The following is a 21890-nucleotide window of genomic DNA, read 5'->3' as shown; positions in this document are numbered from 1 at the left end:
TTCTTTATTTTAACATATATGCAAACATGAAACAAGCATATTGTGAAAGTATCAAAGGGGTTTCTTGTGAAATGGCACTTTACTAGTCAATGGCATAAATTATTTTTTCAAACTGAGGCATTGAAATCATGCATTTAGAGAACATTTGCCAAAAATCATCCAAGATGGCCGATAGGGCACAAAATCAAAATTGCACTAAGTCCAGGTGAACTTTTTTTTTTTTCACAACCAAAAATTTCAATGTTATTGGGTTTAATATGACCAATTAGTAGGTGTATGCAAACAAAATCTTCAGTGTCATTGAAGGTCATTGACTCATTCACAACAATAGAGGTTAAATCCACTTCACTCATCATGCTCATGTGTGACTTCTAACAAAAGGTGCTGGTTCCCATAGTATTCTTCATTCAAACCAATTCAATGCATGACCTCGGAGTCACCTGCATGACTTTCGCGCACTATTTTGAAACAGTTATGTCTGCACATTCAGGTACTTCTTTTGAAAGTTCTAAACAAGGTATAGCCAGCAGCAAGTTGTAGATGGTATAGGCCTAAATATAAGAAAATGTTTAGGGTTGAAATCAGGTGAAAAATACATCGAATAAGCACGAAACTTCACATTTATGTTCAGATTCGAAAGGAGTATGGAAATTCTAAAGGGAAGCTGGTGATTTAATTTGTAACTCGAGATCTACTTGTTCAATTTTTTTTCCTTTTTACAGAGGGTATGATAGAGGTATTACTGGCAACTCTGCCAAATTACAGCTCAGTAAACTACGTTTTTCACCTGAAATTATTGACATGAATATTTTGTGCCATTCTTGAGCAGTGCTGAACTCAGCCACTGGCAATTAAACAAACTGTGGCGATGGACCAATTTTGACTCGCACTTACAGAAAAATGAAATAAGTTGTGTTGCTGTAATTTGCAAGATAGTTACAAAATATAATTGGCATTCACTTCCCCAATTGTTACAGAAAAATATTGAAAAATAAAAGAATGAGATCAATTTAGAAATGTCTGTGCAAGCAGTGCACAGTTGAGCTCCCTGCATGTCTATGGGAGCGTTCTAATCAAGTTGATGGTTCATTGGTCATCCCTACTATAATTGAGGTAGACCGCGTTCTTTTAAATTAAAAACAAAGTCTGCACGGGTTCCATTCTTTGTTTGTTTTCTAATCAAGAGATGTTGTGTTTACTTTTATTTTCTTCTATGGAGTAAATACAAGATACTTTAGGTGAAAACAATAATTTACACATTTCAAACTCACTTTTTGACAGTTACAGTGATGATAAGTGAACTTAAAAAGGGCCAAAAATATGGTTTTCTGATTTTTTTAAGTGACCAGTCCCTAAATTTCAAATTTTTTTGTAGTAAAGCACAATGATAAAAACATTTACGGTTCCAAATTTGGCGTCAATATCTTTGTTACTTTTGGAGTTATAAGCAAAAAACTGAAATTAGATGATTTTTTTTTCAACTTTTCAAATACAACCATGGCCAAAATGTGTTGGGACACTTATGGAAAACGTACACTATATTATGGCTGTATTTCCGTTATTTTTAACGTGATAAAGTGGGGTTTCTTCAGTGTCAAGCCTAAACCCTTTTCTAACACCCCAACCTCCCCTTCCCCACCAATCAATGTTGGGTGCCACTAGGCGCGCGTGACCAAAAACGTTGGATTCAACATTGACCGGGGAGTGGGGGCTTATTTACATAACCCTATCAAAACCGTCCCAACATTTATGGCCAGCATTGTCTGAAAGGTATAAAAACCAAATTTTAAGATGTGTTTTTGCCCATATCTCTTCAACCATAGCTTGGATTTTCGTCAAATTTTACATGAAAAGGCAGAAACTATTTATCTTGTCACTCATATGAAAATATTGGATTTTTCATCACGTGATATAAGGGTACGGTCACTTTTTATACCCAATATCATGTATTTTACAGTGCGTGTTGTGCATTTTTAGCCTATGCGAACTACGTATTTCGCTTAAAATGGCGTTGTATTTTGAAAGAGTACGGATTTAGTCGCCTGAAATACATGATATTTGTTGACAGGAATTGATTGAAGTATTTTAAAAAATTGACTTTGGAAAAAAAAAACTTAAATTTAATAAAAAATAATGATTTTTAGTAAAAATAACAAACTTTAATACTTTGCATCAAAACTGTGGTATTTGTAACGTATCATTCGTGTAAATATAATATAGTTGGCAGGAATATGCTTAAATTACATTTATGACTGGAATTTATTAAAGTGCTTTCATAGAAACTTACTTTTGAAAAGTAACATAGCACATCAAAACATAATTATTATAATTATTATACATAAATCCTAAATCAGAATTTGATCTTCAGAAGATAGTAAACATCATTTGGCTATTCATTTGCATACCCTATCATGCCTATGTGATTCGTGAATTTTAAACGTATGGCCGTCCTGTAGTGTGTATGTGGCTTGGGCGGGGCGGTGTTTGTTTGTTTGTGTGTGTGTGTGTGGGGGGGTGGATGTGTGTGGTGTATATGGGAGGGTGTTTTGTGGTGCTCGTGTAGGGAGTAGTGTCATTTTGCATTTTAGATGAAAAAAAAAAAGAGTTTGGCAACAGTTGGTCTGCAAAGTTATTTGGTAGAAAATTGTCATGAAATAATCATAACAATTAACAAATAGGAAAAAAAACACGGGGCGGAGTCGAACCTGCGCCGTCAACGGCGCGCTAACCAATTGAGCTATTTAAGACCAGTGGTTTTCGTTTGGTTTTGTCCATTGACAAGTGTCATTATTAATCACGTTATTTGAATTGACAATATTGTGCTAAAAATTGAATTTCTGAAATGATCATATCGGTAATCCATATTGATGTGAAAATATTGTGTCGATTTGTAGAACATAAAGCCATAAATTCACGGTATACCACCGTATTCTTAGAATAAAAGAGATGGACTGTGATCAGACTTTATAGCAATGGTTTATCGATGGGTTAGCATTCATTTGTGTATGGATTACCGTTGGAATACCGTCAACAATATGCGCATCCTACAATTCAAAGTCCATAAAATGTATTTAAATAATTTCATGATTAGTTTTACTTTTGGAACGAGACTCAAAGAAGGACTTGCTTGAGTGATTGTGGAGGAATTCTTTTATGATGCGTTAACTGGCATACGGATGTGTTTTGTAAATAATAGTATTAAATTAAGCCCAGGCCTATGCAATATGTATAATATGTACGATGATGATAATGATGTACTCTGTTACTATAATTAGGGATAACCATCAAAATTTCATGTTGCCCCTATTGCTACAAAAGATTGTTTTCTGGATAGAACTCATCAACAGAAGTATTTTGGTGGTTAAATGGTCAAAATCGGACAAAAACTTTTCGAATTATGAATTTTCAAAGTTTCCCATTCTGACCGGTCATTGGAACGAAATAAAATGACAAGGTCCAAAAATAGCAATTGGGAGCAAAATTGGCATAAGCATATATTTACCTTTATATATTTCTTTATTTTAACATATATGCAAACATGAAACAAGCATATTGTGAAAGTATTAAAGGGGTTTCTTGTGAAATGGCACTTTACTAGTCAATGGCATAAATTATTTTTTCAAACTGAGGCATTGAAATCATGCATTTAGAGAACATTTGCCAAAAATCATCCAAGATGGCCGATAGGGCACAAAATCAAAATTGCACTAAGTCCAGGTGAACTTTTTTTTTCACAACCAAAAATTTCAATGTTATTGGGTTTAATATGACCAATTAGTAGGTGTATGCAAACAAAATCTTCAGTGTCATTGAAGGTCATTGACTCATTCACAACAATAGAGGTTAAATCCACTTCACTCATCATGCTCATGTGTGACTTCTAACAAAGGTGCTGGTTCCCATAGTATTCTTCATTCAAACCAATTCAATGCATGACCTCGGAGTCACCTGCATGACTTTCGCGGGCTATTTTGAAACAGTTATGTCTGCACATTCAGGTACTTCTTTTGAAAGTTCTAAACAAGGTATAGCCAGCAGCAAGTTGTAGATGGTATAGGCCTAAATATAAGAAAATGTTTAGGGTTGAAATCAGGTGAAAAATACATCGAATAAGCACGAAACTTCACATTTATGTTCAGATTCGAAAGGAGTATGGAAATTCTAAAGGGAAGCTGGTGATTTAATTTGTAACTCGAGATCTACTTGTTCAATTTTTTTTCCTTTTTACAGAGGGTATGATAGAGGTATTACTGGCAACTCTGCCAAATTACAGCTCAGTAAACTACGTTTTTCACCTGAAATTATTGACATGAATATTTTGTGCCATTCTTGAGCAGTGCTGAACTCAGCCACTGGCAATTAAACAAACTGTGGCGATGGACCAATTTTGACTCGCACTTACAGAAAAATGAAATAAGTTGTGTTGCTGTAATTTGCAAGATAGTTACAAAATATAATTGGCATTCACTTCCCCAATTGTTACAGAAAAATATTGAAAAATAAAAGAATGAGATCAATTTAGAAATGTCTGTGCAAGCAGTGCACAGTTGAGCTCCCTGCATGTCTATGGGAGCGTTCTAATCAAGTTGATGGTTCATTGGTCATCCCTACTATAATTGAGGTAGACCGCGTTCTTTTAAATTAAAAACAAAGTCTGCACGGGTTCCATTCTTTGTTTGTTTTCTAATCAAGAGATGTTGTGTTTACTTTTATTTTCTTCTATGGAGTAAATACAAGATACTTTAGGTGAAAACAATAATTTACACATTTCAAACTCACTTTTTGACAGTTACAGTGATGATAAGTGAACTTAAAAAGGGCCAAAAATATGGTTTTCTGATTTTTTTAAGTGACCAGTCCCTAAATTTCAAATTTTTTTGTAGTAAAGCACAATGATAAAAACAAGTGTCATTATTAATCACGTTATTTGAATTGACAATATTGTGCTAAAAATTGAATTTCTGAAATGATCATATCGGTAATCCATATTGATGTGAAAATATTGTGTCGATTTGTAGAACATAAAGCCATAAATTCACGGTATACCACCGTATTCTTAGAATAAAAGAGATGGACTGTGATCAGACTTTATAGCAATGGTTTATCGATGGGTTAGCATTCATTTGTGTATGGATTACCGTTGGAATACCGTCAACAATATGCGCATCCTACAATTCAAAGTCCATAAAATGTATTTAAATAATTTCATGATTAGTTTTACTTTTGGAACGAGACTCAAAGAAGGACTTGCTTGAGTGATTGTGGAGGAATTCTTTTATGATGCGTTAACTGGCATACGGATGTGTTTTGTAAATAATAGTATTAAATTAAGCCCAGGCCTATGCAATATGTATAATATGTACGATGATGATAATGATGTACTCTGTTACTATAATTAGGGATAACCATCAAAATTTCATGTTGCCCCTATTGCTACAAAAGATCGTTTTCTGGATAGAACTCATCAACAGAAGTATTTTGGTGGTTAAATGGTCAAAATCGGACAAAAACTTTTCGAATTATGAATTTTCAAAGTTTCCCATTCTGACCGGTCATTGGAACGAAATAAAATGACAAGGTCCAAAAATAGCAATTGGGAGCAAAATTGGCATAAGCATATATTTACCTTTATATATTTCTTTATTTTAACATATATGCAAACATGAAACAAGCATATTGTGAAAGTATCAAAGGGTTTCTTGTGAAATGGCACTTTACTAGTCAATGGCATAAATTATTTTTTCAAACTGAGGCATTGAAATCATGCATTTAGAGAACATTTGCCAAAAATCATCCAAGATGGCCGATAGGGCACAAAATCAAAATTGCACTAAGTCCAGGTGAACTTTTTTTTTCACAACCAAAAATTTCAATGTTATTGGGTTTAATATGACCAATTAGTAGGTGTATGCAAACAAAATCTTCAGTGTCATTGAAGGTCATTGACTCATTCACAACAATAGAGGTTAAATCCACTTCACTCATCATGCTCATGTGTGACTTCTAACAAAAGGTGCTGGTTCCCATAGTATTCTTCATTCAAACCAATTCAATGCATGACCTCAGAGTCACCTGCATGACTTTCGCGGGCTATTTTGAAACAGTTATGTCTGCACATTCAGGTACTTCTTTTGAAAGTTCTAAACAAGGTATAGCCAGCAGCAAGTTGTAGATGGTATAGGCCTAAATATAAGAAAATGTTTAGGGTTGAAATCAGGTGAAAAATACATCGAATAAGCACGAAACTTCACATTTATGTTCAGATTCGAAAGGAGTATGGAAATTCTAAAGGGAAGCTGGTGATTTAATTTGTAACTCGAGATCTACTTGTTCAATTTTTTTCCTTTTTACAGAGGGTATGATAGAGGTATTACTGGCAACTCTGCCAAATTACAGCTCAGTAAACTACGTTTTTCACCTGAAATTATTGACATGAATATTTTGTGCCTCACATTTTGAACTCAGCCACTGGCAATTAAACAAACTGTGGCGATGGACCAATTTTGACTCGCACTTACAGAAAAATGAAATAAGTTGTGTTGCTGTAATTTGCAAGATAGTTACAAAATATAATTGGCATTCACTTCCCCAATTGTTACAGAAAAATATTGAAAAATAAAAGAATGAGATCAATTTAGAAATGTCTGTGCAAGCAGTGCACAGTTGAGCTCCCTGCATGTCTATGGGAGCGTTCTAATCAAGTTGATGGTTCATTGGTCATCCCTACTATAATTGAGGTAGACCGCGTTCTTTTAAATTAAAAACAAAGTCTGCACGGGTTCCATTCTTTGTTTGTTTTCTAATCAAGAGATGTTGTGTTTACTTTTATTTTCTTCTATGGAGTAAATACAAGATACTTTAGGTGAAAACAATAATTTACACATTTCAAACTCACTTTTTGACAGTTACAGTGATGATAAGTGAACTTAAAAAGGGCCAAAAATATGGTTTTCTGATTTTTTTAAGTGACCAGTCCCTAAATTTCAAATTTTTTTGTAGTAAAGCACAATGATAAAAACATTTACGGTTCCAAATTTGGCGTCAATATCTTTGTTACTTTTGGAGTTATAAGCAAAAAACTGAAATTAGATGATTTTTTTTTTTTTTTTTTAAATACAACCATGGCCAAAATGTGTTGGGACACTTATGGAAAACGTACACTATATTATGGCTGTATTTCCGTTATTTTTAACGTGATAAAGTGGGGTTTCTTCAGTGTCAAGCCTAAACCCTTTTCTAACACCCCAACCCTCCCCCTTCCCCACCAATCAATGTTGGGTGCCACTAGGCGCGCGTGACCAAAAACGTTGGATTCAACATTGACCGGGGGAGTGGGGGCTTATTTACATAACCCTATCAAAACCGTCCCAACATTTATGGCCAGCATTGTCTGAAAGGTATAAAAAAACCAAATTTTAAGATGTGTTTTTGCCCATATCTCTTCAACCATAGCTTGGATTTTCGTCAAATTTTACATGAAAAGGCAGAAACTATTTATCTTGTCACTCATATGAAAATATTGGATTTTTCATCACGTGATATAAGGGTACGGTCACTTTTTATACCCAATATCATGTATTTTACAGTGCGTGTTGTGCATTTTTAGCCTATGCGAACTACGTATTTCGCTTAAAATGGCGTTGTATTTTGAAAGAGTACGGATTTAGTCGCCTGAAATACATGATATTTGTTGACAGGAATTGATTGAAGTATTTTAAAAAATTGACTTTGGAAAAAAAAAACTTAAATTTAATAAAAAATAATGATTTTTAGTAAAAATAACAAACTTTAATAATTTGCATCAAAACTGTGGTATTTGTAACGTATCATTCGTGTAAATATAATATAGTTGGCAGGAATATGCTTAAATTACATTTATGACTGGAATTTATTAAAGTGCTTTCATAGAAACTTACTTTTGAAAAGTAACATAGCACATCAAAACATAATTATTATAATTATTATACATAAATCCTAAATCAGAATTTGATCTTCAGAAGATAGTAAACATCATTTGGCTATTCATTTGCATACCCTATCATGCCTATGTGATTCGTGAATTTTAAACGTATGGCCGTCCTGTAGTGTGTATGTGGCTTGGGCGGGGCGGTGTTTGTTTGTTTGTGTGTGTGTGTATGTGTGTGGTGTATATGGGAGGGTGTTTTGTGGTGCTCGTGTAGGGAGTAGTGTCATTTTGCATTTTAGAAAAAAAAAAAAAAAGAGTTTGGCAACAGTTGGTCTGCAAAGTTATTTGGTAGAAAATTGTCATGAAATAATTATAACAATTAACAAATAGGAAAAAAAAAACACGGGGCGGAGTCGAACCTGCGCCAAATCAACGGCGCCTAACCAATTGAGCTATTTAAGACCAGTGGTTTTCGTTTGGTTTTGTCCATTGACAAGTGTCATTATTAATCACGTTATTTGAATTGACAATATTGTGCTAAAATTGAATTTCTGAAATGATCATATCGGTAATCCATATTGATGTGAAAATATTGTGTCGATTTGTAGAACATAAAGCCATAAATTCACGGTATACCACCGTATTCTTAGAATAAAAGAGATGGACTGTGATCAGACTTTATAGCAATGGTTTATCGATGGGTTAGCATTCATTTGTGTATGGATTACCGTTGGAATACCGTCAACAATATGCGCATCCTACAATTCAAAGTCCATAAAATGTATTTAAATAATTTCATGATTAGTTTTACTTTTGGAACGAGACTCAAAGAAGGACTTGCTTGAGTGATTGTGGAGGAATTCTTTTATGATGCGTTAACTGGCATACGGATGTGTTTTGTAAATAATAGTATTAAATTAAGCCCAGGCCTATGCAATATGTATAATATGTACGATGATGATAATGATGTACTCTTATAATTGAGGTAGACCGCGTTCTTTTAAATTAAAAACAAAGTCTGCACGGGTTCCATTCTTTGTTTGTTTTCTAATCAAGAGATGTTGTGTTTACTTTTATTTTCTTCTATGGAGTAAATACAAGATACTTTAGGTGAAAACAATAATTTACACATTTCAAACTCACTTTTTGACAGTTACAGTGATGATAAGTGAACTTAAAAAGGGCCAAAAATATGGTTTTCTGATTTTTTTAAGTGACCAGTCCCTAAATTTCAAATTTTTTTGTAGTAAAGCACAATGATAAAAACATTTACGGTTCCAAATTTGGCGTCAATATCTTTGTTACTTTTGGAGTTATAAGCAAAAAACTGAAATTAGATGATTTTTTTTTCAACTTTTCAAATACAACCATGGCCAAAATGTGTTGGGACACTTATGGAAAACGTACACTATATTATGGCTGTATTTCCGTTATTTTTAACGTGATAAAGTGGGGTTTCTTCAGTGTCAAGCCTAAACCCTTTTCTAACACCCCAACCCTCCCCTTCCCCACCAATCAATGTTGGGTGCCACTAGGCGCGCGTGACCAAAAACGTTGGATTCAACATTGACCGGGGGGTGGGGGCTTATTTACATAACCCTATCAAAACCGTCCCAACATTTATGGCCAGCATTGTCTAAAAAAAAAAAAAAAACCAAATTTTAAGATGTGTTTTTGCCCATATCTCTTCAACCATAGCTTGGATTTTCGTCAAATTTTACATGAAAAGGCAGAAACTATTTATCTTGTCACTCATATGAAAATATTGGATTTTTCATCACGTGATATAAGGGTACGGTCACTTTTTATACCCAATATCATGTATTTTACAGTGCGTGTTGTGCATTTTTAGCCTATGCGAACTACGTATTTCGCTTAAAATGGCGTTGTATTTTGAAAGAGTACGGATTTAGTCGCCTGAAATACATGATATTTGTTGACAGGAATTGATTGAAGTATTTTAAAAAATTGACTTTGGAAAAAAAAAAACTTAAATTTAATAAAAAATAATGATTTTTAGTAAAAATAACAAACTTTAATAATTTGCATCAAAACTGTGGTATTTGTAACGTATCATTCGTGTAAATATAATATAGTTGGCAGGAATATGCTTAAATTACATTTATGACTGGAATTTATTAAAAGTGCTTTCATAGAAACTTACTTTTGAAAAGTAACATAGCACATCAAAACATAATTATTATAATTATTATACATAAATCCTAAATCAGAATTTGATCTTCAGAAGATAGTAAACATCATTTGGCTATTCATTTGCATACCCTATCATGCCTATGTGATTCGTGAATTTTAAACGTATGGCCGTCCTGTAGTGTGTATGTGGCTTGGGCGGGGCGGTGTTTGTTTGTTTGTGTGTGTGTGTGTGTGGGGGGGGTGGATGTGTGTGGTGTATATGGGAGGGTGTTTTGTGGTGCTCGTGTAGGGAGTAGTGTCATTTTGCATTTTAGATGAAAAAAAAAAAAGAGTTTGGCAACAGTTGGTCTGCAAAGTTATTTGGTAGAAAATTGTCATGAAATAATTATAACAATTAACAAATAGGAAAAAAAACACGGGGCGGAGTCGAACCTGCGCCGTCAACGGCGCGCTAACCAATTGAGCTATTTAAGACCAGTGGTTTTCGTTTGGTTTTGTCCATTGACAAGTGTCATTATTAATCACGTTATTTGAATTGACAATATTGTGCTAAAAATTGAATTTCTGAAATGATCATATCGGTAATCCATATTGATGTGAAAATATTGTGTCGATTTGTAGAACATAAAGCCATAAATTCACGGTATACCACCGTATTCTTAGAATAAAAGAGATGGACTGTGATCAGACTTTATAGCAATGGTTTATCGATGGGTTAGCATTCATTTGTGTATGGATTACCGTTGGAATACCGTCAACAATATGCGCATCCTACAATTCAAAGTCCATAAAATGTATTTAAATAATTTCATGATTAGTTTTACTTTTGGAACGAGACTCAAAGAAGGACTTGCTTGAGTGATTGTGGAGGAATTCTTTTATGATGCGTTAACTGGCATACGGATGTGTTTTGTAAATAATAGTATTAAATTAAGCCCAGGCCTATGCAATATGTATAATATGTACGATGATGATAATGATGTACTCTTATAATTGAGGTAGACCGCGTTCTTTTAAATTAAAAACAAAGTCTGCACGGGTTCCATTCTTTGTTTGTTTTCTAATCAAGAGATGTTGTGTTTACTTTTATTTTCTTCTATGGAGTAAATACAAGATACTTTAGGTGAAAACAATAATTTACACATTTCAAACTCACTTTTGACAGTTACAGTGATGATAAGTGAACTTAAAAGGGCCAAAAATATGGTTTTCTGATTTTTTAAGTGACCAGTCCCTAAATTTCAAATTTTTTGTAGTAAAGCACAATGATAAAAACATTTACGGTTCCAAATTTGGCGTCAATATCTTTGTTACTTTTGGAGTTATAAGCAAAAAACTGAAATTAGATGATTTTTTTCAACTTTTCAAATACAACCATGGCCAAAATGTGTTGGGACACTTATGGAAAACGTACACTATATTATGGCTGTATTTCCGTTATTTTTAACGTGATAAAGTGGGGTTTCTTCAGTGTCAAGCCTAAACCCTTTTCTAACACCCCAACCCTCCCCCTTCCCCACCAATCAATGTTGGGTGCCACTAGGCGCGCGTGACCAAAAACGTTGGATTCAACATTGACCGGGGGAGTGGGGGCTTATTTACATAACCCTATCAAAACCGTCCCAACATTTATGGCCAGCATTGTAGCTCTTTTTACGCGATAATCAGACAGAGCAGGCGAACACCGCTGAAGTAATTTGCTGAACTGTATAAATTGTCAGAACATATTGCTAAAAAGAAACAAAAATGACTAATCCCCCCAAAGGATCGCGGTACCGACAGGATTACCTCTTGGGTGTTAAAGGCTCTGGCATGGTACATCTGCATTGAACCATATCATACTGATCACTGATCACTTGCACCTGTACGATTAGTATCTTTGAAAAGAGCGGTATCGTATTCAATCTATGAGTGCAGACATACACAGGCGATGAGTGCAACCTGCTTGTAGTGCAGTGCGATATATAAAAAAATTATCTTATTACTATGGTATAGCGATGTATACCGTGTGCAATAAGTTCGTTCCTGCCCCTTCCAAAAAGTATTTATAACGTGTTTAAAATGAAACACACACAGTGCATTTCAAGGCTATTTGTTATTGTTATGTTCTTACATTAGTAGAGATGTTAAACAAATTTATTTGAAGTCATAGTATCCTTGGTGGTCAATCACCATGGTCACCTCCGAAGCACGCTTTCCCCATTTACCGTCGACTAATGGCACAAGAAATTCCTTATTCTTGTCTAGACTTTGCCATGCACTCTGGACTCTATCTGTATTAGTGGTCTTACGATTTTGCAATAAGGAGTTTTAAAAAACCATTCTTTTAGAATAGACCACAATATTTCTCTATTGGGTTAAGGCATTCTTCCTCCATTATCTAGCAATTTCTCTCTCCTTGAACAAGCCATAGTCGGTTTTTTTGGACGCCATTTTTAACTTCTCTGAAGTTTGTGGTTCTTTAAATTCCTCAAGACACACGTCTGTCCACACTACAAGAAAACTAAAATGGCTGGAGAATGTTTACAGCGTGTATGCCTTAAGAACATTCATAGCAAGTAATCCTGAGGGCAAAGGCTGACGGGGCTTTAACTATAGTGATAAATATGCTTAGAGCAAACCGGACATAAGGGCGGACCGAACTACAGGGTGTCCCAATAAAAACAGAACCCCCATTGTGCCCTCTTTTTCTCCTATTTCTGAAACGTTTATCAAATGTATTTTGGTATGTAAAGAAACCTTAAATCGTTAGTTTTAATAAACCAAAACAATAATGTTTCAATCGGCTCAAATGTTTTGAAGATATGCCCTCTTTAAGAAATGTTCCCGTTTTTCACTCTGTCCACGGATGAGGTTTGGCTACATCAACGATTAAAACGATACACACGGTTAATTACATGGATAGATAATAGCATTAGGCTTTGGAACGCATTCACTATGAGCGAGGATCACTAGCTAGCCTCCAACATCTTCACAACCGTATTACTGCTGCATTCGTAAGTATAAGGCGCACAAGGAGGGTACGCAATGCAATTGATGCAATGAGGACCAGGGCTGAAACCTGTATTCGTAAAGGAGACAACCAGGTAGAGGGCAAAAAAAAAAAGCAGCACTGTTAACTCACTTTTGTTTGTTTGTTTTGTTTTATTTCTTCTTTAACCTGGGACACTCAATCAGTTGAAAACACAATTAATCATCTGTTCTTCCTTGAGGTCCAGGGATCAATACAACATTTACATAACACAATTAATAAGGTTTTAAAAATACATACATTCAAATACACGATAATATTGCAAATTTAGATAAATACAATGCTTACAAAATAAATCAAATTACAATATAACTTAAGGGCTGGGGTATGAACGTTTGGACAGTATTTATTTTGGGACATTAGAGCACATCAGACATATCGAATTGCATTCTGAATACGAAGAATGTCATTCTGATATCAAATAATTTTGATTTTTGAAATTCGCAATTTAATACACATTTTATGGCAAATCATTAAAATGGATATTTTTGATATTTAACAGTACTTGAAGTAAACTTTATAAATCTGATGATTTATACTTAAAGTGTATGTAGGTGGGATGAAAAGCCGACGATCAATTGAATAATTTGACCTTTCGTATTGAAGATATGGATTTTTTTCCCAAAACACCAAAAAAATTAGGTCTTTTGGGAAAAAAATCCATATCTTCAATATGAAAGGTCAAAATGTTCAATTGACCGTCGGCTTTTCCTCCCTGCTACATACACTTAAAGAATATATCATTAGATTTATATAATTTACTTCGAGGACTGTTATATATCAAAAATTTGAAAAATATCAAATTTTTATAATTTGTCATAAAATTTGTATTATATTGTGATTTAAAAAAATGAAAATTATTTGATATCAGAAAGACATGCTTCGTATTCAGAATGCAATTCGATAGGTCTGAGGTGCTCTCATGTCCCACAAAAAATACTGTCGAAACGCAATAAACGTTCATTTTGGATCCCTTAACAACATGTTTAAAATACTATTAATACTACATACATAGGCATAGCATATAGAATAAAGGATCAAATAATATATGGGACCCAATAAGCATTAAAACTACTTAAAAGGTAAAACACTACAAAAAATCAACCTATGAACCAGCATAGCTATAAAACATTAATATTATTCAAAACTATCGATTGCACCAAAATACAAACTAAATAATTCATTTAATGTCAAATACAAATAATTCAATATGGAAACTGATGGCACACAATAGTAGTAAGGCCTAGCATGATAGTATAAATACAACTCAAACAAATCTTGTTTTGCAAAATAAACGAATGAAGCCAAAATATGAAACAAATTTAAAGACTACAAAGAATCATAAAATTGAGAGTTGTATATTGTTTTGAAAGTTGCTGTGCTAATTGGGAGAGGTGATTTCAGGTGAATTCCAGGCCTTAGCCCCTCTGAATAAGAATGAGCGTCTACCAGCTTCAGTTCTGGGTTTGAAATTAAGTGCAATATTGCCATGAGAAGAAGTTGGAGAACAAAGGACATACCAAACAGGCTTTATCAGGCTACCATTTATCCCCAAAAGAGAAAACGACATGTTGTAAATAAAAAGAAAGCAAGAAACAAGTAAGAAAGTAAGATACATAATAAAACAAAAAGGCATAAATAACCAAGAAAAAATAAGTTTGATTGCAAGTATAGCAATAGAAGTCCCATCCCACATACATTTTGCCGACAAGTTAATGACATTTAACACAATCCATGGCCCATAGGCCCACCGGTAAAGCCCATTACCTAAATAAAGTTCCTTATTTTTAAACGCGTACTCCATTTCAATCTTTGAAGTAGCCAAACTTCCTCCGTGGACAGAGTGAAAAACGGGTACATTTCTATAAAAGAGCAGATCTTCAAGAGTTTTTAGCCGATTGAAATATTTCTTTCGGTTTATTAAAGCTAACAAAAAAAGGTTTCTTCGCATACCAAATTATATTTGATTAACTTTGCAGAAATATGAGAATGGCGCAATGAGGGTTCTGTTTATTTTTTTTTTTTTTTTTTTGGCTGTATGACAAATATATAATTACAAAAGGTATGATAGTGTACGCCAGTATAAAGTCTGTTTTCACACTGGACAGCCACAATATTTGTATCATGTTGTTGTTAATAATGTTATTATTTTCATTCTGTAATTATTATTTATATTCTGCAGGTTTGGTGAAATTGGGTGCCGTACCGTATATCTCGGCTTAGATTTCATAACGTTACACGCCAGTGCGTACACGCTCACTGTCATGACAATAGAGAGGTAAATGTGACCTAGTGTTACCAAGAAATGAGAGTACAGTCGCAAGTTAGTAGTTTCGAAACCCCTGGCTATTACGCTGGTGTTCTTTGTTAATTCACACTCACCTGTTCAAGCCAAAAGTTTGTCTGTATTCCATTTGTGAATGGGGCACAATGGGCCATTCACAAAACCCTGACGTGCACAGCTGCGCGACAAACGAAGAAAATCTTTTCAGTCAGGCAGGTTGTCTCGAAACTACCAACTTGCGGCTTTATACTTATTTCGTTGAAGCAGGTCCTAATGTCAAAGCTCATTTCTTACTTTATTCGTCTAATAAATGTATCCTTTATTTCCCGGGTCTTGCCCAAAAGTAACTCAACTGCCACACATCCTAGGCTTTTTCTCGTTTACGTATCCATTTATCGGGCTACAATTCTTAAATATTTGAGAAAGTTCCTGTTCCTTATTGATTCTTAGCAGTGTGATATGACGTGTGCGAAACGAGTATCCGCTATTTGAACCAACTGGATGCGCAACGCAACAACGGCATTGATTATTTTTTAGCTCTAAGGCCCGTCTAAGACCCGTATGAACAACGGGTACAACCAGAGGGACGACAAAGAGTATCAACTTCACCTGCTCACTGAGAGCAAAATAGTGCACATCCTCTGGATTATTTCATTATGCACCGGGCAAAATAATCAGGAGGTGGCACTCCATGAGTGACAAAGAAACATGGTGATGTGGGTACTCGTTGTTTTACCTCATTGTTTAGATCAGTCAGACATGTACTGTGCCCCCTTTACCATAATACATTCGAGAATTCTTAAATACTAAGTGTAAATCAGGTAAAAGGAAGAAAAAGTTAAAACCGAAGTGGTGGACCTCTTGGTTTTCCTGGAGGCTAAAAGTTAAGTTATTAATAAAATATTTCCCCACTCTTTCATTGCAGATATCTGGTTATAACGTACCCAATGACATCTTTACGATGCCGTAACGTCAGTGTAGCTCGTAATATCAGTATCATAGTTTGGGTCACGGCTTTTGTGATTGCCTTACCACCCATAATCTTCATGAAGGCAGAGGCCGTGGCAGTACGAATATCATCGACATTAACGGTCACCAAGACGGCCTGCAAGTTTCAGTTGGGTATCAAAGCCTTAGATAACTACTACGCTGCTATTTCCGTGATTACATTCTTCATTCCTTCGATTTTGATGATAGCTGTTTACATCAAAATGTTCACTCATATTTTTGGTGGGAACATTCGTATTCGCGAGAGTGGTAACCCTGACACGTTGCAGCTGAAGACCTCATCTCGAAAAGCCTTCAAGATTGTGTTTCTGATCGTTACCGTCTGGTTATGTTGCTTCATCCCATATTGGCTTCATAGCTATCTCTTTAAGTATCTCCCTCCACGTGTATCATATGATGAAAATGGGCTTTTTGGTTTAATCTCACAGTTGTTAACGTATCTCAACAGCATGGTGAATCCATTTCTGTATACTTTGATGCCGAAGCGTTATAATGTGTGGAAGAGGCTCCGATCTAAACCACCACCACCATATGTACCACCTGCTCACGCTATTATGGAGAAAACCGCGATCTAAAACTGTTGTTGGCCATCCGCCTACGGGATCTTTATGTTGATGACACTTGTTGTTGAACATCGTTGCGGAGAAAAGCATGACAGTAATGCATCATCTGATGAAGAGTGTAATATTCTAATGTTATTCCTTACGAAGCATACTTATAGAGAGGTTGGGTTGAGGCAAGAGTAAAAATGTATCTCAGTTGTTACAAAATTTATCACAACCGAATCAATAAGGATATACTTTAGGTGTCACGTGAGCACCATGAAACGGCACCTGCTTTTCTATAGTCCGTATACCTTCCTAGAGTCAGTAAAGAAAATCAAATTTTGAAAAATTCTCAGCAACTTACTGTTACTTTTTGCAGGAATCCGCTATGCTAGTTGGATTCCTTGCATCATTTCCTTATATTTAATGTATACTTTTATATACTTCTCATTATACTGAGATAAAATAAAAACAATATCTAAATTACTGACTCGAGAAAGGTATATAGACTATGTAATAGTTATCTCTAACTTTAATGAGCTGAGTTTATACTACATCGCTGAGGTAAAGTGCATTTTGTTGCGTTGGGAAACGCGCGCTACCTCATTGGTTAAATACCAATCGCTCGTCGCTCAGCGATGGAGTTTAAATTCAGCTTTATGAATCTCAGCGATGCATCAAAGTATACACAGTTCATCGATCCTCATACCTCACAGTTTAAAGTGTCTATTATCCATTAATCCCTGTGGTTGTCCCTTCTTTGTCTTCATAGCCTTGGAGAGGATTGTACATAACCAGTTTTAGAACAGTATGACTTTTGACCTGTACAGCAGCATGTGATCATGTAATGGGAAACTGTACACATCACGATGCCAACATACATGTAATTTAGTAATCTAATTTAATTTCCTCTTTCTATTAAGTAAATCTTTCGAATATTGACCGTATCCATTTGAAATTAAACAAACCGAAAAGTTGTCTGCCGCAGTAAACGACAGGGCACATGTACTGAATACGGTCACGTGCATCTGGATTTCCTGGTCCAGCCATGGGAGGAGATAATTAACTCAACACAGCCATTGTCCTATGATGATATTATAATGCAGTGAGATTTCTTCTCTCCTGAAAGAACTCCCTATCTACAATAGCTGCCCTATAGACATTTGACAATTTCTGCATTCTATATCGTGCACCATCTCAAAATATAACATCTGGCAGCTATTGCAGATAGGACCTGTTTGTCCTAAACTCCCGAAATGTTTTGGTAACTAAGCACCTTGGGGAGTGAGTAATCCGCGGATTATAATATAATTATATAATAAAGTGTGATCTTGATGTAACATGATCTAGGCGGTACAATTTTAGTCCCATATATAGAGGTTGTGCATATGACGTATCATACCGTAAATATGGCGGACTACAAAATCACGATTGTAATCTACCGCGACATTTCGTCTCGCACATATAACAAATACACTACGATCAAATAGATTGATGACAACATTTGATTGAATGGACTGCACTGCGCCATGATTACGGTGAAGGATACCGGTTCAAATCCTTTGTTTGGAGCTAATCAATAATTTCACACACAACATCAGTAGCGTTATTCGAGGATCACGCGGTCTTTCATGATGTAAGTAATCACGGCCCTTAATTACGAGACAAAACGTACCTCAAATTGTATGCATCAATAAAGTTTAAGGGCAAAATTAAATCCATTTTAGTTCTGCAAATTTTGATACCACATTTGTCTGTATAGCTTAACATTTTTAGCCATGATAACTATTTGAATGAAATAGATGGATAAAATTATTCCAATGTTGCACCACTAAGTTACTCAAGCCAGTGTACCACTGCATTCTCTACATGACTGGACAAGGATGCCCTACGGTGACCAGTGACGACCAGACACTCTATGAACTAACAAAATCAACATTATTTTTCAGTGGGTTTTGGTGCAACTTCGGAATCATGATCTTTTTCATTCAAGTGGTCAGTGGTCACCACGGCGACAACGTTTGGTTTATGAGGCATCAAAATTTGCAAAACAAAACTAAGTGGGTTTCTTTTTGGTATTTCAGTTTTAACATTATTCGTAATGAAGGGAGTGGTTGCTTTACGTGTTGTGTTTATTATTGTAGTAACAAGTACATATTATATTCAGATCATTTGTTAAATTTGGAAACAAATCCAAGTGAATATTGGGTAAAATAAGATACTGACTGACCTAATCTTCCAATCCTACTCGTCTGCTTCTTGTTGGAGCCTGACGTTGGTGGTGATATATTAGGCTTTAGGAGCTGGTCATAGATATGCGACAAGAAGTAGTTTCCTTCGTCTCGGTTTAGTGTGTTGTCCACCTTTTTCCGTATCCAAATCGCTTCTTTTATGTGTGTTCCGTTTCTGTTATGCTCTCTGTCTTGCACCAGAGCACAGCAGAAACCTACAGTAACCGGAGAGGTAAATAAATCTGCCATTGCAAATAATGTGGCGGAGGACCATTATGTCATTGGCTGGGAAAAATAAAATTACTGGGAAAAAACTTCAGAGCAAAAAAAATGCTCAGAGACTTTTCGCACTCCCATACTAAATATGCAGAAAAACAAACCTTGTCACGGTTGTTTGATGGGATCATTTATTAAACAGCTAAAAGTGATATCAAGCTAATGTATATGTATACAGATGCTTTTGAGTCATTCTCAACTTTAATTTCCCATCTTTTACAAAATTATTCACTTTTATAGCATTTTAAAGCTTTTCGGATATAAAATGTATCTATTAATGACAAAATTGGTGGCGCTATTATAAATTGAATTGCCGCCTCATTGTCCATTCTAGTGCTAAATTTAAGCAAGAGGCGGGAAAGATTTTCGCCTCCTCATCGAGGGCGAGCTAATCGTACGGGTGTGCCTTAGAATCAGTGTGTTGAAATAGGATGATAATTATGTCTATGCCTATTATGTTAGTTGAATATGAAATGCTAAAACAACGAACGATGTATAAATATTCATACATTTACCGTACAATAACCACTTACGTCACTCGTGTTAATATCTTAAGATATGATAATTATGTACACATGAAGACCTGAGCGCAAGAAGACCGTAAGTCCTCATTTGGCATTTTGAGATCGTTTAAACTTTTTAAAATAAGATAATTTGGAAACCAAAAAGCCATATTATTGATACTTCTCAGGTTCATGGGTATAGGTTAGAAGAATCATTTTGTATATCAACCAAGCAAATATTTGTAATATTGATCGATATTGATCGATTTATCATTTTTGGATCGCTTGGATTGAAACAAAAGCTTATAACTCACAACTGAATGCAGATGTTGGAAATATTTGGTAATCTATATTGGTAATCTATGTGCAAAGACGAACATTTTGACACCTTGTTTGTTGAATTTGAAGGTTGTTTTAAAATTTGACCTCAGTTGACCTTTAACCGGAAGTGACCCTCTAACTGAGCTCAAAATGTATGATAAATTATATATATTCGTAATCGTTGTGATGAGACGAGTAATTTGACATGTCTCTTGACGACATTGGACAACTTTTTATTTTTTTGACCACTCTTGATCCCTCACGTGACCCTATGGGGAGGGGGCCAAATGTGAAAAAATGTCAAAATGTTTGTCTTCATCCAAAAACCACCTGTAACTGAATTTCGTCAAAAGTGGACTTACAGTCTTCTTGCGCTCAGGTCTTCACATTCTTTTGACTATATAATGTCAGCTAATTATATTGTATCCCATGCATGTAAACACTTTATTCATGATGACACCATTGTACAATTCTATATGTTTAATGGACAACTACAGTAAGCCAAAAAATTAAGGTACCAGTTATGTCCACCTCCTGTATATCCTAAACAAAGAAGGATATGTCATATTTGGAACCAGCAGCCAATAGCTGCATCTTTTAGCTCTAATTCAAGACTTCATTCGTTGAAATTGTTCAAGAAATAAAGACACGGCGATCCCAAAACCCAAGGAAGATACCAATTTAAAAGTTGCAGTTTGCTGCATTAAATGCCCTATCGATTTGTACACAAAGCGTTGGTGAACAAGAGAACTAGCGCTGCGCTTCCATTGATTAGCACGTTACAACTAGCGTCGTGCTTTCATTGATTAGAACACAAAAGTGCAACTTTTGATTTCGTTTCTTCATTAGGTTTGCGATCTCCGTTTCTTTAATTCTCAACCAATTTCAACAAAGGTCTTAAATCAGAGCTAAAGAGTAAAGGTATTGGCTGCTTGTTTTAAATTTGACATATTTGTCTTTATTTAGGATAACTGGTACCTTAATTCTTTGGCTTACTGTATAAATATTGGCATAATAATTGTAGGTTAATAAATGCGCATTACTTATTGATAGTAAAATTGTACAAAACAATGTAGGCGTACAGAGACAGATGATGCGTCTTATGCACGAGCCGGAGGAGGAATATATTAGACACATTAATATTTCAGTGCAAACATTTCTTGAGTAACAAGTATTTTATAATACGCATTTCCTTATTTCATACAAGAAGCGAATATTCCGTGACATTTGCTAGTTCTACCAATATTGTCACTAAATATTTTGTATGAAAATACGAGCAATATATATAAATGCATCAACCCTCAAGACAAATGAACAAACGAGACGTGAACGCACCCAAAAGCACTGCGCATATGCAATAATACAACTCACTCGCTTACGCCCTAACAACCTAAGCTAATCGAAGATCCATCCTTTGCGCTGAATTTAGTGAAAATATTTTTACCCCAGCACCTTACCCGGGAATAGAACCGACCATAAAGGAAGACCATAGAGGGCGGTGGTGAGGCCCACCATTGGTCTCTATAGTAAAATCCATGATTTTCATTTCGCTCTTGTAAAATGATTCAAGAACAACTGACTTTTTACTTAACAGTTAGGCTAATAGGCTAAAATAGTCATTGCCTTTTGTA

At 35.1% G+C, this 21890-nt stretch overlaps 1 protein-coding gene across 2 annotated transcripts in view; it reads left to right on the top strand.

The window, feature by feature from the left end:
- Positions 1–19566, top strand: part of LOC140168494 (urotensin-2 receptor-like) — a 224817-nt gene extending 205251 nt beyond the window's left edge. For both annotated transcript variants that reach the window (XM_072191894.1, XM_072191895.1), the window contains exons 4-5: positions 15274–15369; positions 16301–19566. In XM_072191894.1, coding sequence (XP_072047995.1) covers positions 15274–15369; positions 16301–16958 — 754 coding nt within the window. In that variant the 3' untranslated portion in view covers positions 16959–19566. The remainder of the gene's footprint in view (positions 1–15273; positions 15370–16300) is intronic.
- The last annotated feature ends 2324 nt before the right edge of the window (positions 19567–21890 follow it).

The sequence above is a fragment of the Amphiura filiformis genome, chromosome 13, assembly GCF_039555335.1.
Source record: "Amphiura filiformis chromosome 13, Afil_fr2py, whole genome shotgun sequence".
Taxonomy (NCBI): domain Eukaryota; kingdom Metazoa; phylum Echinodermata; class Ophiuroidea; order Amphilepidida; family Amphiuridae; genus Amphiura; species Amphiura filiformis.
The sequence above is the reverse complement of the archived record's forward strand: the minus strand, read 5'-3'. Positions and strand labels throughout refer to the sequence as shown.